The sequence below is a fragment of the Cinclus cinclus genome, chromosome 1, assembly GCF_963662255.1.
Source record: "Cinclus cinclus chromosome 1, bCinCin1.1, whole genome shotgun sequence".
NCBI classification, from domain to species: domain Eukaryota; kingdom Metazoa; phylum Chordata; class Aves; order Passeriformes; family Cinclidae; genus Cinclus; species Cinclus cinclus.
This window is the reverse complement of record NC_085046.1, coordinates 19940760-19955875: the sequence shown is the minus strand read 5'-3', so window position 1 is coordinate 19955875 and position 15116 is coordinate 19940760. Positions and strand designations below refer to the sequence as shown.

The following is a 15116-nucleotide window of genomic DNA, read 5'->3' as shown; positions in this document are numbered from 1 at the left end:
TAAACAGATTGTTTGCTTCATGAAAGTACTGCAATTTCTAAAGGTAACTCATTTATCCTACCCTGAGTAAAATCATCTCCAATTTCCACATGGAAAAATAAATTATAATTTTAAGAGGAATGCTGCATGAAAACTGGTCTCTGGCTCAAGTTTGCACCTGTGACTAGGCACAGTTTTCATCCTCCACACTTGGCAAATTGTCAATGGAACCAGAAGATTATGACTAAACTTATTCTACTGAGCCCTTCACAACTCAAGAGAACTCAATTGTCAGAAGCAGGAAAAGAAAAAAAAATAGTTTCATTGCAGCTGTAGCTGATCTGACATGATGCAGTACATTCTTCCTCCTTCCAGTCCAACTCCCTTGTGTCACTATGGGAGCCTACCTGGCTCCTTCTCTGTTTTTCTTTTGCCAGATTTTGCACTTGTCAAATTCTTTCATTTCTATTACCAGGGGAAAAAGTAATCCAGAAGGAAAAGGATATGCATAAACTTTTTCCTCTTCCTTATTGTGTTAAGCCAGATAAGAAAGAGTCCATCTAAAACCACAGTCAACATAAGCAAACAAGGATGTAAATGGACAAACAGGGATCAAGGCCCTCCTATTTTGGCAGTTGCCTGTGGGGGTACGTTATCAACCTTGGAACTGCAGGCAGAGAAACCTGGAACAACCTTCCTGCTGAAGCTGATACCTAAATTGAGTCACCATAGGGTCAGACTAGTGTCAGTAGCAGTACAGGGCAGGGAGTGTTTGTGGGGTGAAGATGAGATAAAAGCACAAGACTGAAATAGCCTATTCTGATGCTGAATAACTCATCTGGTCTCATTCCTTAATCTAAACAAGAAATCACTCTTAGATGCTTGGACTTGTTAAAAAAAAAATCCAGAAATTAACAGGATAACAGACCATGAAGAATTATTTAGTCTATCATTATCCAAGAGAAAAAAATACAGAAAAACAAATTCTAACCTAAAGACGTTAATAAGATGAAGATCAGAGTCAGAATTAAATGAAAAATTACCATGCATTCAGAAAGAAATTGCATGTACTGAGAAGTTATTAGCAAGTTACAGGGAAATATTTGGTAGGGAGAAGAATGAAAGCATCATCCACAATGCTAGTTCTGAGACCTCATAGGAGACATTGGCACTCCCTGTCAAAAACTGTAAGGGCCTTTTACTTGTAACAGAAAATGCACTTAAATTCAAAACACCAATTACAAAGCAAAACCACTGCATCCTTTCCACAGATGTCTCTACTGGATAGAATTGCTCTTGCTTAGAGGTATCCAAGCTCACCAGTTCACACAGAAAAGAATCATTTCCAGGTCTTTACAAGTCAGGACACCACCTCTGCTCACCCTATGCATCCAGTTTAGCTCCTCTTGTGATTTACAAAGACACTCTGGACTGTCAGAACTTGTCTTTACCAGCTGGCACTGTGCCACAGGCAGCACAGACATCCCAGCACGCTGTCCTGGGGGACAGGAGCTCCCAATTGTGGCAGCTCTGCAAGGCATCTGCTCACACCAATAAAAGGCTTATATGAAATGAACTCCAATACAGACACTATTCCTAGAAATAATCTTTTAAAGACTCAGCATGAAGCTCTGGGATTTGCTGCAGCTGGGTTTACAGTGCAGAAAATTTTGTTTTACTCTCAGAGAGCAAATTTTAGCATTTTCTGCTTTGCAGGAGGCTTGGGGATTCATTTCTCCAAAGGAATCAGTTCAGGTTATCAGGGAATCATTTCATGACTCTGCTCTAACCCGGACAGTCATCTTCTCCACTGTTCCATTTTAAAGAGCTGGCACATTACATATATTTCCACTGGCATCCAGAAGCCTACAGCACATATTCACTGATGCTAAAAGGGTTTTATTATAAAGATAAAAACAGCTCAGGTAAACTGAGCTATAAAAATACTTGGACAACATAATAATTACAATGCTGAGAAGAGTGAATGAATCAAACATGTTTTGTTTTGTCCTGTTTTTGTCTGCCACCTGCACCACAACTGTCATAATAATTTGCTGTCCTAGGAAACTCACTTATACAATATGAGCCTGACTGACAAATAATACCTGGAAGGCTTTTTTTTTTTTTTCTGTCTAGAGTATTTGTCAGGTAAGCAGTGACTTTCTATATTAACTGCAGTGGCTAAGGTGGAATTTATAGGCACATTCAAAGCATTGATAAAGTATTAGTATCTTCTAATTTTTGGCAGATATCTAAAGGACAACAACAGTGACAAAAGTGTTGAGATAGTGTGGAGACAACAGGTAAAATGACAGAACAGACAGATGCAGTCTCACTGGTTATTTGCTAAAACTAAATACCAACCTCGAAAAAAGATATTTGAATTGGAAGGAAGACTGAGCAGCAGGAGTGAAAAACTGGCATTTCTGCTTGGAAGTTTACATTCAAGAAAGAAACAAATAAAAACTATGGCATAAAATGCAAAATAAGGGGAGACTCTGTTTCGCCTCTGGACACTTTAATACTACCAAAAAATATCAGTTTTATATGCCCTCAGGAGATAGTACACAGGGCTTGCTCTAGAATAAAAATGGAAAAATGCCAGCAAAACTCAGCATTTCTGGCTCTTTGCCACCACCGACACATACTTGCTATAATAACTTCCCACTTACATAGCATTTCTTATCATCAAATCATTTGATAAGCTTTAAATTAGTATTTTTTTTCCTCTTTCTTTCAGCTTAAGAGGCAGAAGTGTCCAGAATGTCCCCACAAGTCTAGAACTGCAATATAAAGCATTTATATACCACACCAACGGGTCACATCGTGAAAAAGCAGCAAAACCCCTTCAGCTCTTCTCAGTGAAAGACAATAGCTGCAATATTAATGACAAAAAGCAATCCCTTGCTCCTTTTTTCCAAGCATCTGTTTCTCTTCCTACCTGCCCAATTAATCTTCTGCCTTATTAAATGGTAGAGCCCCTTTCTCTTTAACCACAGAATAAAGGTCTTGTACTTTGTAAAGTTTCTCCTATAATCTCAGCTCCAAAATGTTCTCAATATGAAGAGCTCATCTCCAAAAACTGTAAAACTTTGAAGTGGGATAAAGAACAATATTTATATTGCTTTAAGTGGATTTTGAAAGCAATACAGTAACTGTTTTTCCTTCCCTTGGTGTTAATCACTCAAGTTTTCAGTCAACTGCATTCTTTGACCTCTGTCAATCTATGTTTCAGCTCTCACACTATCAGTGCATCAGTAACATAGTGGTCTATCACCTTTCAAAAAAACGAAAACTTAAATAATAGTGATGCTGAAAGAGATGGAATATTGATGGAAGAAGAGATTGTAAAGAAGGAAAAAAGAAGAAATAAATAAAGAAGTAATAATAAGAGCAAAGACAAAATGCTGGAAATACGATGACTTAGATGAAAATCTTCAAATGCAATAAAAAGTGAGGAGGGGTGGAAAAGATTGAATAAGTTTTCAAATCATCATTTAATGTTGTTTTAACATTAAGGAAAATAAAAATGTACTAGTACTTCTAGTACTTTCAATAAGGAAAGGCATACAATTATTTTTAGCTCACCTTTCGTTTCTCATTCCATTTCTCTTCCCAAAGGAAAGGGAGTGGGGAGGGAAACTCCTGATTTTAAAGACAGCATGGCATCATCCATTTTAAACAGCAATTCAGTCCTAATGGGAAGCCTTTCTTACTTACAGTCTTTTATTTACTGGTGCATCCACATAGGAAAAGATGTTACATGTGAAAAACAATGGCTTCTTTTCTCCTTTTCACTTTGGAATGTGACAAGGAATTTGAGCAGAACTGATAACAAAGTTGGATTTTTCTCCATGCCAGAAAAATACAGAGCACCAAGCTGAAACCCAAAATTAATTTGGGGTGGTTGTTTTACAATGTGTCTGAAATTGGACTGATAGTTTCCTGTGGACTCATTATCATAATGCAATCATGTGACTTACCAGCAAGTCTTCTAGTACATTTCCAAACTTATTCTATTCAACAAAGCTGAGCAGAATTATTAACTGATGTTGCTCATAACAAGGAGGAGTGTTCACCAGCCAGGGAAAAGATACTCAAAAATAAAATTATATCCCACACTTCCACTCTATATTTTTGTGTATGTATATAATATTTTTGTGTATTTTTTGAATGTAATGTTGCTAAATGACAAGGAGAAATCTTGTATTGTGAAAATAAAAAGCTACAACCCCACCTCGAATAAATCTTATCTTACAAAAGAAAAAATGTAGCAAACATTGGTTAAACAAATACAGTTTTCTGTTGCATAGCTCCAAGTTAATAAACCAAGAATTATGTAAAAATAGGACAATCTTTTACCCTTCTATCTAAAACAAACAAAGCAGAAAGAACAGCAAACACTTACCTTTTCTTCTTGATAGAAGATGACAAAATGTTGTCCTGAATTGCCTTACATTTTGAAGCCTGTTCGAACTGGTAAATTCCATTTTTATTAAGAGTTGTTCTGTTGAAAGGGAGCAGGAGGAGAAAAAGCAATAAACTCTTAAAGAGAGAATACATTCTACCAATATTGTCACATTTGCTTTGCTATGACAATAAGATTAATAACTGTTGATTTAGCTGAAAACATTACCAAACAAATCTTATGGGCTTCTATTGGGAAGCTCCTATTACTAAAAGAGGGTTTGCTCCTAGAGACTATAAAATATTTTATTCTTTAAAATATCCCTATTTCATAGTCTAAATTACATTTTCCACTTTACACTGTATAATTTAAAAAGAAATTAAATGGGAAGCCTCTTAAACATTAAGTTTTGAAGATATTTAAAATATTCACTAGTAACATATTTCACAAATGTGATTTCCTACAATTGTTGATGAAATGCATATTCAGAGTGAATATAATAAGTACAGGAAACTCCACAGGTGAAGTGGGTCTTTATACTGTGACCTGAACTCACTGACTCAAGCATAATAATTTCTGCCTTGTTTATTCTTTATTTGCACAGAAAGAACAAATATTTGTAAAAGGAACTAAGGCAAGTGCCAGATAGTGATCTTTAATTCCTGTCTTATTTTCACCAAACTCCTGTGTGGTCCTCTTGCTCTGGGCAGACCTTGTAGAAGAGTGAGATGTAAATTAGTAAATGACTGAGATACCAAGGTCTTATTCCATTCACCTCAGTTCATCCTGTATCTAGGTACAATCTCATACAATCACCCTCTTCTAACATCAGCCTTCCACTCTGTGGATTGCCATTTATCAGAAAGATTTTTCCTCTGGCATTATTTTCCCTGCCTCTCACCATGTTCCTCCCTGCCACCTCCCCCTCCTTTTTGCTTCTTTCCACTGATTCACTACTTCCAGAGCCCTTGTACATTGCAGCCTATTTGTCCAAACCAGAAGTAGAAACACAGAAGACAGACACTGTGTTTTTCTTAGAGAACAACTGAAGCATCTCTGTACAGAGGCACTCACACACAAAAGGGCCTTCCTGCTTTGCACACAATGCACTGTGCTTCTGAACCACCACTGCTTTTACTGACAAGGACCAAACTCCGCTGCCTTCACCTGCTCCAACATGGACCTTGCTCCTGAAAGATGCCATTTCAAGCCACAGAACCGCAGAGCGGCTGAGTCTGGAAGGCATCACTAGAGGTCATCCAGTCCAAACTCCCTGCTCAGGGAGGGACACACAGAGAGGGCGAGCAAGGATTGTATCCAGATGCTTTTGAGTATCTCCAAGCACAGAGAATCTACAACCTACCAGAGCAGCCGGTGCCAGTGCTCAGTCACCCTTACAGTGAAAAAGTGATGCCTGATGGCCAGAGGGAACCTTTGGTGCCCACTGCCTCTGTTCTATCACTGACCACCACTAAGAACTTGGCTCCATCCTCTTTGCAGTCTCCCTTCAGGTATCAATAAGGTCCCTCCTGAGCCTTCTCTTTTTAAGACTTCAAATGAGAAGACTAACTGAAGAAGAAAGAAGAATAAATGCTTGTTTATTTTGCTACTGAACTGACTCTCACGGTCATAGTTGGCAGGGAAGGAAAAACTCCTTTCTTTTCCTTTCCATTCCCCATGAATTTTCTAGAAACTCAGTCACCCCTAATAGCAACTCTCACAGGATGTAGGCTGCAGAGGAAAGAGAACAGACCTCTTCCTTTCTTCCCACCACCAAGAAATTATTCACAGTATACACTCAATGTCCCTGAGGAAGTATCCAATCTGTACGCCCCTTGTTGAGGACAACAGTAAGACAACACAACATGAACCTCTATCCTTTCAGTTCTGCAGTGACTTTAACATGCAGTAACAGCTGGCACTACCTACTGAGAGCTCCTTGGCTGCTTTTGCATACAGTTCTTTATCTCATTTTTTCTCAAGGAGTAAAATACAAATAGCAGAAGACTGTCAGAGCACACAGTTCAGAGCTAAGAACTCTGCAGATCTTACATAGCAAGTGCTAGCAAATATTCTGTCTACAGAATTTATGTACACAGGTTTATTCCAGCTTAGTCTGAATGGTTCTGTCTGTGTAGAACAACCAGGTAGGCCCTTTCCAGTTCTCAAGCAAATTTAGTTAGCACTACATCATGCTTCTCCTCAATTGCTTCTTTAACTCTGTGATAACCTCAAGTGATTATTCTGCAGCTTGAAATAAGAGAAATGGCTACAGGAAAAAGTTTAGCTGCCGAAATTGCATCTTAAAGAAAATAAAATAAAAACAAACCCCAACCTATTGATATAAGCCAAGCGCATGTTTCTGCTGCAAATAAGCCTTTTATTATAACTAAAACTTAAGATGTTGCATGCTGATTTGAGAAGTGGCCCCAGCCCTCTCAGCCACAGCTGGCCAGAAGAGACCCTGTCTAACATGAAGGCTGCCAGGATGACCAAGTCAGAGCAGGCAGTTAGGTTTGATCAGCTCCCCATGAGGTGCGTTAGCAGGCAGCGGCAGAGCACCAACATTCCTTCACAACTCCGTGCAGACAACCAGTACTAGTCCTTACAGCTTCCTATTAATTTATGTCCTGAGATGTCTGGGGCAATGAATAAATATTCTCTCAAATACCAGTTTTATTCCAAGACTTCTAGTCCTTTTAAATTCATAAGATCAATGCAAGCAAGTTGCCTCATTTTTTAATACATAATTGGTTTTTATGCACTCATTAAGACTCGAAAAACTAAAAAAAGAGGAAGTCAGAAAAAAGAACAAAATAAATCCCTATTCTATTTTGTCATTAAAGTCTCACAATCACTTTTACAGCTACATGAGAGATCACCAAAATGCTTCTTCAGTGGCTTTTTACACATAATGCTCTTTATGTGATGCAAAAGGTACAAAATTAAAACAATTTATTTTCAAGAGATGCAAAATAATTACTCACTCCATTAAAAGCTAAATTTCTGAATTTCTGTTTCACTGTCAGAGTGGCCTCTGCTTCACATGAGTGAAAATTTTTTTTCATTTAGATAAAAAAAACTGTGTGCAAGAGGCAGTCCAGACTTCTACTGCATTATTCATGGCAAAGTTGTGCAGACATTAGATTCAGATTAAATTTCTGCTCATTTTAGAAAATTGTGCAAGGCAACATTTACCACTAAATGAATTTACCTGACCTAGTGGATGACACTTTGTTCACTCCTTAGGGCAAGACTACAACTTCTGCAATGAAATCAATAATGTGCCTAACAACGCAGATAGATATCAGGCTATATTCAACTAATTTCATTAACAATTTAAGCTAAATGAGAACTTGAAGTAGAAATATTCCGTTGGCTTGAACTCATAAAACTGATGATACAGGGAAATTTCAGTTGTATTTTTCTTAGGACTTAGATGTTCTCAAAGCCAATCTCATTGGACCAAATCTGAAAAACAGGGTTTTTTTTAATCATATATGAACAGCTTGAGGAAAACACACTTCCTATGGTAATTCTAGGAACTCAGGAAGTACACCATCTGTACTTTAATAAATCCACAGTAGATTAAGACCATGTGCCATACTTATCAGCACGTTTTTATTCTAGATCTTGCTCTCAGAGAGACAACAGATCCTCAAACTGTAAAATTGTTTAAAACAAGACAGAGAGGTGTGTCAAGTAACACAGCATTCTAGGGGAGCAGAAAGGTACAAGGTACAGGCAGGAAAAGCAAAGGGACACCCTTTAAAAACAAAGCTGAACACCAGTTATCAGAGTAGGAAAATGGGATGGGCATAAGATGGAAGAATGGTAGGGGAAAAAAAAAGGCAGATGGAAAAAGGAAAATTGGTACTGTGAGTTGGGCTGTAATGTGAAGACTGAAAGTCCACTCCTCTAGAAATCCCTCAAAATCAGGGGGAAACAAAGAATGTGGGATGAGATATTCAAAATTTCTCAGAACTGAACTGTCTGACAGCAGTGAAAGCAACAAAAATTTCACTCCCTAGTAAGTCTACACTGAAAGTAAGGGAAAATCCTACTCATTGACTATTCACTCCACACCCAGTAGAGCCAGTTGTTGCTCTTTTCTGTATCTTTTTGTCCTTGTTTGTCAAGAGCTCAGTGTTCCAGCTGAGTATCTCCAGCTAAAAAGGATAACTTCTCTATGCAAAATTGCACATTTTCATCATTCTACCAAAATGGCACTGAATAGCATTATACAGATTATTAATATCTTCTGTCTTAATCTCTTCCTTGAAGGGACTAATTTATATTTGAATCTCATCATCTATTAGTTGAATGCTATTAAAAAACCCACAGTCCATACTTCCCTAGGAAGTTTGCTCTTAAGCACTGTCTTTGAAACTCTTTCAAATTAATCAGATTGTAAGAAGATAGTGATATTTTAAAAGTTCATAACACCTTGACTAATAAGCCAATACACATTTTAAATTCTTGGTGAAATGGACTATAAAAATGGCTTCATCAAACCACAGGAGTAAGAATTGGTCTTGGAACATTAATCACAGTAACAGTTAAAGGGACAGATCCTACTATCTTTGTTCAAGTTCCTATAGAGTTATTGCTTTTCTAAGGAATGCTAAATCCAGTCTTTAACACAAAGTGCATCTTTAAATTATTTGAAAGACCCTGCAGTGCATTCATCAGGGTCATGTATAACATCAGATACTTTTTATTTATAAAATCCATAAACTGCATGACAGGTAACATGACAAGCAACATCCAGAACCTCATGGTAGGTGAAGTGAAAAGAATAAGGTGCTTACATTAAAATGATGTTACAAGGGCACACGATAGAATGACAGAGCAGTTTCACTTGGACCAAGTAAGCAGAGTCTGGGAAACCTTTCACCACTGTCAGAACATAAATGTATCCTGACAGCAGCTTTCAACTGAACACCTATTCATTTAGACAGAACTAATACATGAGGCATGTGTTCAAAATGTGCTCCTAAAACATGTCTGCACACATCGCTTGGGAATGAAGGGGTCAAATATTAAGAGAGTAGTAAAATTAGTGAAGTGGACCCTCACTGCTGACTAATCTAAACCATAGCAAACTATTTGTGCAATATACTAGGCTACTCCATAATTGTGCTCTTAGCCTGTCTCTTCTTCCCCTTCTGACTGCCTGAAAGCAATATTTTGACAGGAGACAGAATGTACAGGTCTCTGTAGCATTGTTAATTAAGTGTAGCTGTTTATTTCCTAGGCCTGCATACAGATCTGCTGCTGAGAGAGGAATTGAAGAAATTAACACTATGGAACACTGTATTAATACTAACTTGTTTACTCGTAGCTCCTCAATCACCTCCTCCCACTGTTCAATTACCCCAGTGGTCTTTACACTGTGCTTGCCTTGGACCTGCAAAGACAGAATACAAGCTAGGGAAACAGCAAGTGAATGCCTTAAAACTGGCAACATCGAGTAACAGAGTAATGGTGGTCAGTTCTTCAGGGTACTGCTGCCTTGTTACTTTTATGTAAAGCATACATAAATAGTGCTATTTTCACTTCCCTTGCAGGGCTGGCATTATTTGTCTGCTACATATTCCTGGTAGTATAATAGGAGCTAGAATTTCTGCCTAAATTTAACCTAACCCTGGGCCTCATAACAAAGAAAATACTACCTACCTTCTCTTACTATTTTCATTTTTCCCTGATAAGCACTAGCAGTACTGAGCCTTCTGTTGTACTATTAATGCAACCACTAAAGAAACAAACATGCCTGCACAAACACAGCTAGGAAGAGAAGAAAGGAGAGAGGGAAGACCAAGGGTCTAAAGGTGGGAAAAGTGCAAGATTTCTGTTTTTGATTGTACTGTTGGCATAAGAAAATATAAATTGTACTTGCTATTACAGCTTAAAAATTGAGAGGAGAGTATGAGGCACAGATAGGAGAATTTGCCAGAGAAAACAGCATTGCAGTATAAATTATACTGGTTCAATGAATAAATTTGGGGACTGCTAGACATATCTTACTAACTTGGCCTAAGTGGCTATCTTACTAAGGGGCCCTTCTTTTCAGTAAGAAACCCTACTAAGAGGCACAGTAGGCTGTGGAATAAGCCCGAGACTAAACATGCAAGCTGCACTGTAGAGGCAGTCAAATTGCTCCAGTTAGCTAACAGTTAACAAGGAAAAGGGGTAAGCAGTGTCCTGTAAGAGACAAACCACATCATCAAGGTTATTTACTAAGACACTGATCTCCAGAGAATTTCTCCAGAAAAAGGTGCCTGATCATCATGTATTTAAACACTGTTGCACATAATAGCTCCCTAAATATCTAAGAGAGTCTGATCCAATCCTCTTCCTTTTCATCCTTTCATCCTTCAATTTCATCCTTTAAAAAGAATTACTCAAAGTGAAAGAACAGATTAGCGTTCAATACTGCAAGGGAACAGAATAACAGGGCCTTAGAGATTCTTTGGGAGATGTCTGGTTACAAATATGCCTCCAACAGCAAAACAAATAATGAAAAGAAAAAAAGATTAGCTTGTGACTGTGAAGATTGTCTAGATTACTTATACTTGGAGGTCAAGGATACTGCCTAGGTTGTTTTTTTTCCTTTTTCCTTTCCTGGAAACACCCATGTACATCTTCCTACTCTTATGCAGGAAAAGACATTGCTGCCAATAACATAGCAACACCATTCAAATGATCAGGGTTATTTAGGAGAACCAAACTTCCCCACTGCACACTGGAAACTAATTCCTATTGACCAGACCATCCATCTCCATCACTGAGGGATTGGTCTGAACCTCCTGAATAAGGCCAGATGCTCTCTGGATCAAACCTCTCCAGCATGGCCCTTAGCCAGGCCCAGTCCAGCTGCTGCCTGGATCAAACCCCTCCAGCATGGCTCCCTGCCCAGTCTTGCTGCTCTCTGGATGAAGTAACAGCTCCTGGTCAGTCCAGTCCAGCAGCTCTCTCTCCTTCCTCATAAGCCAAACATGCACCACAAACTCCTGTTAGGCCAGCTTACTGAGCATAGTCACTCAGGTGAGAAAGCACATCCACTCTTGGATTCAGCTGGCAAGACATCTCTCCAAAGACACTATGGTTAGAGGAGCTTAAGTAAATTGAAACTTTCTTTGATGAATTATTTACTTGACACACTTCTGCAGTCACTTAGTCATGAAGAAATACAATTTCAGGCTGACCAAAACTAGCTCCAAATTGGTACCAAAATCCTCCAAGCAGATTAAGGGAAAAAATACGTATTTAAAATCTCCATCTCACTTTCCCTGTTACAAAGGTTAAAAACATGGACTTTCAGACCTCTTTGGTATGTGTTGTTTCTACTTTCTTTGCTCCATTGGTGAGTGTACTAACAGCAGATGGAAAATAGCTAGACTGTTCTCTGAAGTGCTCTCTGCGAGCATTTCTAGTCAATTCAACTCCATGGTATAGCACCCAGAGCTAAGTGAAAGGAGATGCAGCTCAGAAACTATCAGGGAAGAACGTGAGGAGACAGGCCAGGGGGAAAACACAGACATAACCCAAAACAGAGTGATGAGAAGAATGGAGTAATGGCTACGAAAAAAAAAAAAAAAAAAAGCAAACAGAACAGTACATACTGCATAACCAATACAAAGATGGGTTAAGAAGGGAAAAAATGCAGATAGGGAAAAAATGAAAATAGGAAAGAGAAGCAGGCTAGAAGCTCATAACACCAGGTAGGAACATTTGCAGAATTCTGTTCCATTTCTTTCACTCTAATTTTGAAAGATGCTATAAACGTACAGCTTGTGCAAGTACTAAATTTTGAGGGATGGAGCACAAGGGTCTCTCATTAGAAACACGTAAGAAATGCACTGTTAGGGTACACTGCAATCATTATTACAACTAACATCACTTGCATTCACTAAAGGAAAGCACAGGCTGTCAAATACAGCCAGATTGGGTGAGATGATGGCCTCAGTAAGGTTAACTGCACTGTCACCACTGTCTTCACCACCACCAGGACAGCACAGTTTCTGTGAAAGACGCAATTCTTGAGTTTTTTCTAATTTTTATTATGTGTTTTTGACCATAATATATATTAACATATAATAGTCATGGTAACGGCAGAGTTATCAAGGCAATATAAAGTAAAAGAGGAAAGCAAAAATATTTCAAAACTACTTCTTACATAGTATTTATCTCATGTGTGGATTACACCACCATCTTCTGCACTCAGTTTTTCTACAGCGTGTGGGGACTCAAAAGCATGAAAACAATAATCATCAGTATTGAAGCCTAAATGTAAGGCACAAAGTGTTTCACAGTTGATTTTTATGAAGTATCTTCATATTAAACTTTACAGTATAAAATAACAGGCTGTAAAGCAAAGATCAACACTGATCTAAAAGGTCAGGACACAGGATCAAGTGGGTGGGCTCCCACAAAGTACGATGCCGACCCAAAATAAAACAGGCTTAATATGTCTTGCCTTCATATTATGGATGGTAAATGATAAATCTGTATTTGTAATTAAATACAAGTTACAAAAACAGTAGCAGAAATTATCCGGCTCCAGCACCACCTTCCTAGAAAAAATAAAAGATACCTGGAACACGCCATTCAGCAGGCACCTTGGCTAACGAAACTGCTCTATGCAATGTTTTACTGAGCTCAAAGCCAAGGGCAGAGTGACAGCCGTCAATAAGAGGACCCATGAGCAAATAACTCATTATAGTTAAAACAAAGTGACATTTGCTCTAATAACGTCTGTCGCTCTCTCTGATCAAGCTGCCAAAACAAAAGAACGAACCGGAGCGAAAGCGAATTTCTGCTTTTGTAGAGCCGACCCCACGGACCCACCTGGGGGCGGCCAGCCCGTACCTGTTCTCGGTCTGAGGAAGGGGCGTCAGGGGGGACCTGAGGGCTCGCACCACTTTCGGCGTGACAGCCGCTACTCCTGCCTCCTCCTCCCAGCCCCTGGTAAGCGAGACGGGGAAACAAAAGTTGTCAGGAGCAGTGATTAAACATCACCCGACGCGAGCGGCGCCGCTCTCCTGCCCACGACCCGCTCGGAGCCGCCAGCACCCGCGCCGAGCCCAAAAGGAGCCGGGGGCACCGCGCCAGGCTCCGCCGCGCCCCGCGGGGCTCGTCCCGCTCCTCCCGCCCTCCCCAGCAGGATCCGGACCGCGGGCGAGGCCGCCCGGCCGCCCTACCTGGCGCGGAGGGGCTGCTGGCCGCCCAGGCGCAGGAGGCAGCCGCCCAGCAGCAGGCTGCCCAGCGCCGCGGCCAAGGCGATGACAGCCCGCATGGTGCGCTCGGCAGCGGCGCCCGTCGCAGCTACGGCCGCCCCATAGTATTTAAGGGAGGCTGCGGGGAGGGGGAGGCGGCCATGGCAGCCACAGGGTCTCTGCGCTCCGCCCCTCGCCCGCAGCCCTGCGCCGCCGCCGCCGCCGCCATCGACCCCCTCCATCGACCCCCTCCCGCCGCGGCGCCGCGCGGGCCCGGCCCGGCCCGGCCCGGCCCGGCGGTGCTGGAGAGGGGCGGTCGGGCTCGGCCGGCCTGAGGGCGGCACCCCGGCGGCCTGGGCCAGCGGCAGCTCGGGGACCGTCCCGGGGCGCTTCCCGATGTGGAGGGCGGCGGAGCGAGCGAGTCGAAGCTGCCGAAAGTTTAATAGGGGAGAGGGGCGCCGTGCGGGACGGCGGCGGGAGCAGCGTGCGGGGCTGGCCCGGCGAGGGCGGGCAGCCCTGCCCTGTGGCTGGTGTTAGCGAAGCAGCTGATGCTTCAGTAGCTCTTTATCTGAATTAAAGAATAATAGCGTGTCCTGTGTTTTGTCTTGTAAAAGGTATGTTATAAATTGATCGCACGTGGAATACTGTGTGCAGCTCTGGGCCCCCCCCCCCCCCCCCAACATAAGAAACGTGGACGTGTTCAGAGAAGGGCCATGAACATGATCTGAGGGATGGAACACTTCTGCTGTGGAGACAGGCTGAAAGAGTTGGGGTGGTTCAGCCTGGAGAGCCTCATTACAGCCTTCTGGTATCTGAAGGAGGCCTACAAGAAAGCTGGAGAGGGACTTTTTAACAAGGGCATGTAGTGGTAGGACAAGTAGGATGGCTTTAAACTGGAAGAAGGCAGGTTTAGGTGGAATATTAGCAAGATGTTCTTTACTGTGAGTGTGGTGAGACACTAGAACAGATTGCCCAGAGAAGCCGTGGATGCCCCATCCATGTCCTGGAAGTGTTCAAAGCCAGCTTGGTTCAGTCTGACCTAGTGGAACATGTCCTTCCCTATGGCAAGGAGTGGATGGAACTAGATGATCTGTAAGGTCACTTCTACTCCAAAACATTCTGAGCGTATGACTTGCAATGGCTTTGGTAAAGAAATGTTTCTGTAGTAACTTTATATCTTTCTACCTAATGGTGCATTCAGTGTTGCTTTCACAAGCCACACATTGGTGTGAGAAACCTAGTAATGTGACAAGGTGCTAATAACTAGGCCCCCTTTTTTAAAAGAGTAGGTAGAACATATGCTGTGACTGACTGCAGCCTTTCATGTTTTTCCAGATTCTTCCCTATCCTTCATGTTTTCTGTGTTTGTGAGCATTTCCTTATGTCTTGGAGCTACTGCTCATCAAACAATGCCTAGAAAGTCTCAAAGTAACAGTTCTGCTGCAACTATATTAATGAAGTAACACGGACTTTATATTGTGAGTGGTTAGATATGACAAGAAGAAACAGCA

At 41.0% G+C, this 15116-nt stretch overlaps 1 protein-coding gene across 2 annotated transcripts in view; it reads right to left on the bottom strand.

Annotated features, from left to right (window-relative positions):
- Positions 1–13685, bottom strand: part of ST8SIA6 (ST8 alpha-N-acetyl-neuraminide alpha-2,8-sialyltransferase 6) — a 33319-nt gene extending 19634 nt beyond the window's left edge. Inside the window, exons 1-3 of one of the 2 annotated variants that reach the window (XM_062494523.1) lie at positions 13591–13685; positions 13238–13354; positions 4388–4486 (exon numbers count right to left, since the gene is read on the bottom strand). In XM_062494523.1, the coding sequence (XP_062350507.1) occupies positions 4388–4486; positions 13238–13354; positions 13591–13685 (311 nt within the window). The remainder of the gene's footprint in view (positions 1–4387; positions 4487–13237; positions 13355–13590) is intronic. The other variant, XM_062494531.1, reaches the window with a different exon arrangement.
- Positions 13686–15116: the final 1431 nt, after the last annotated feature.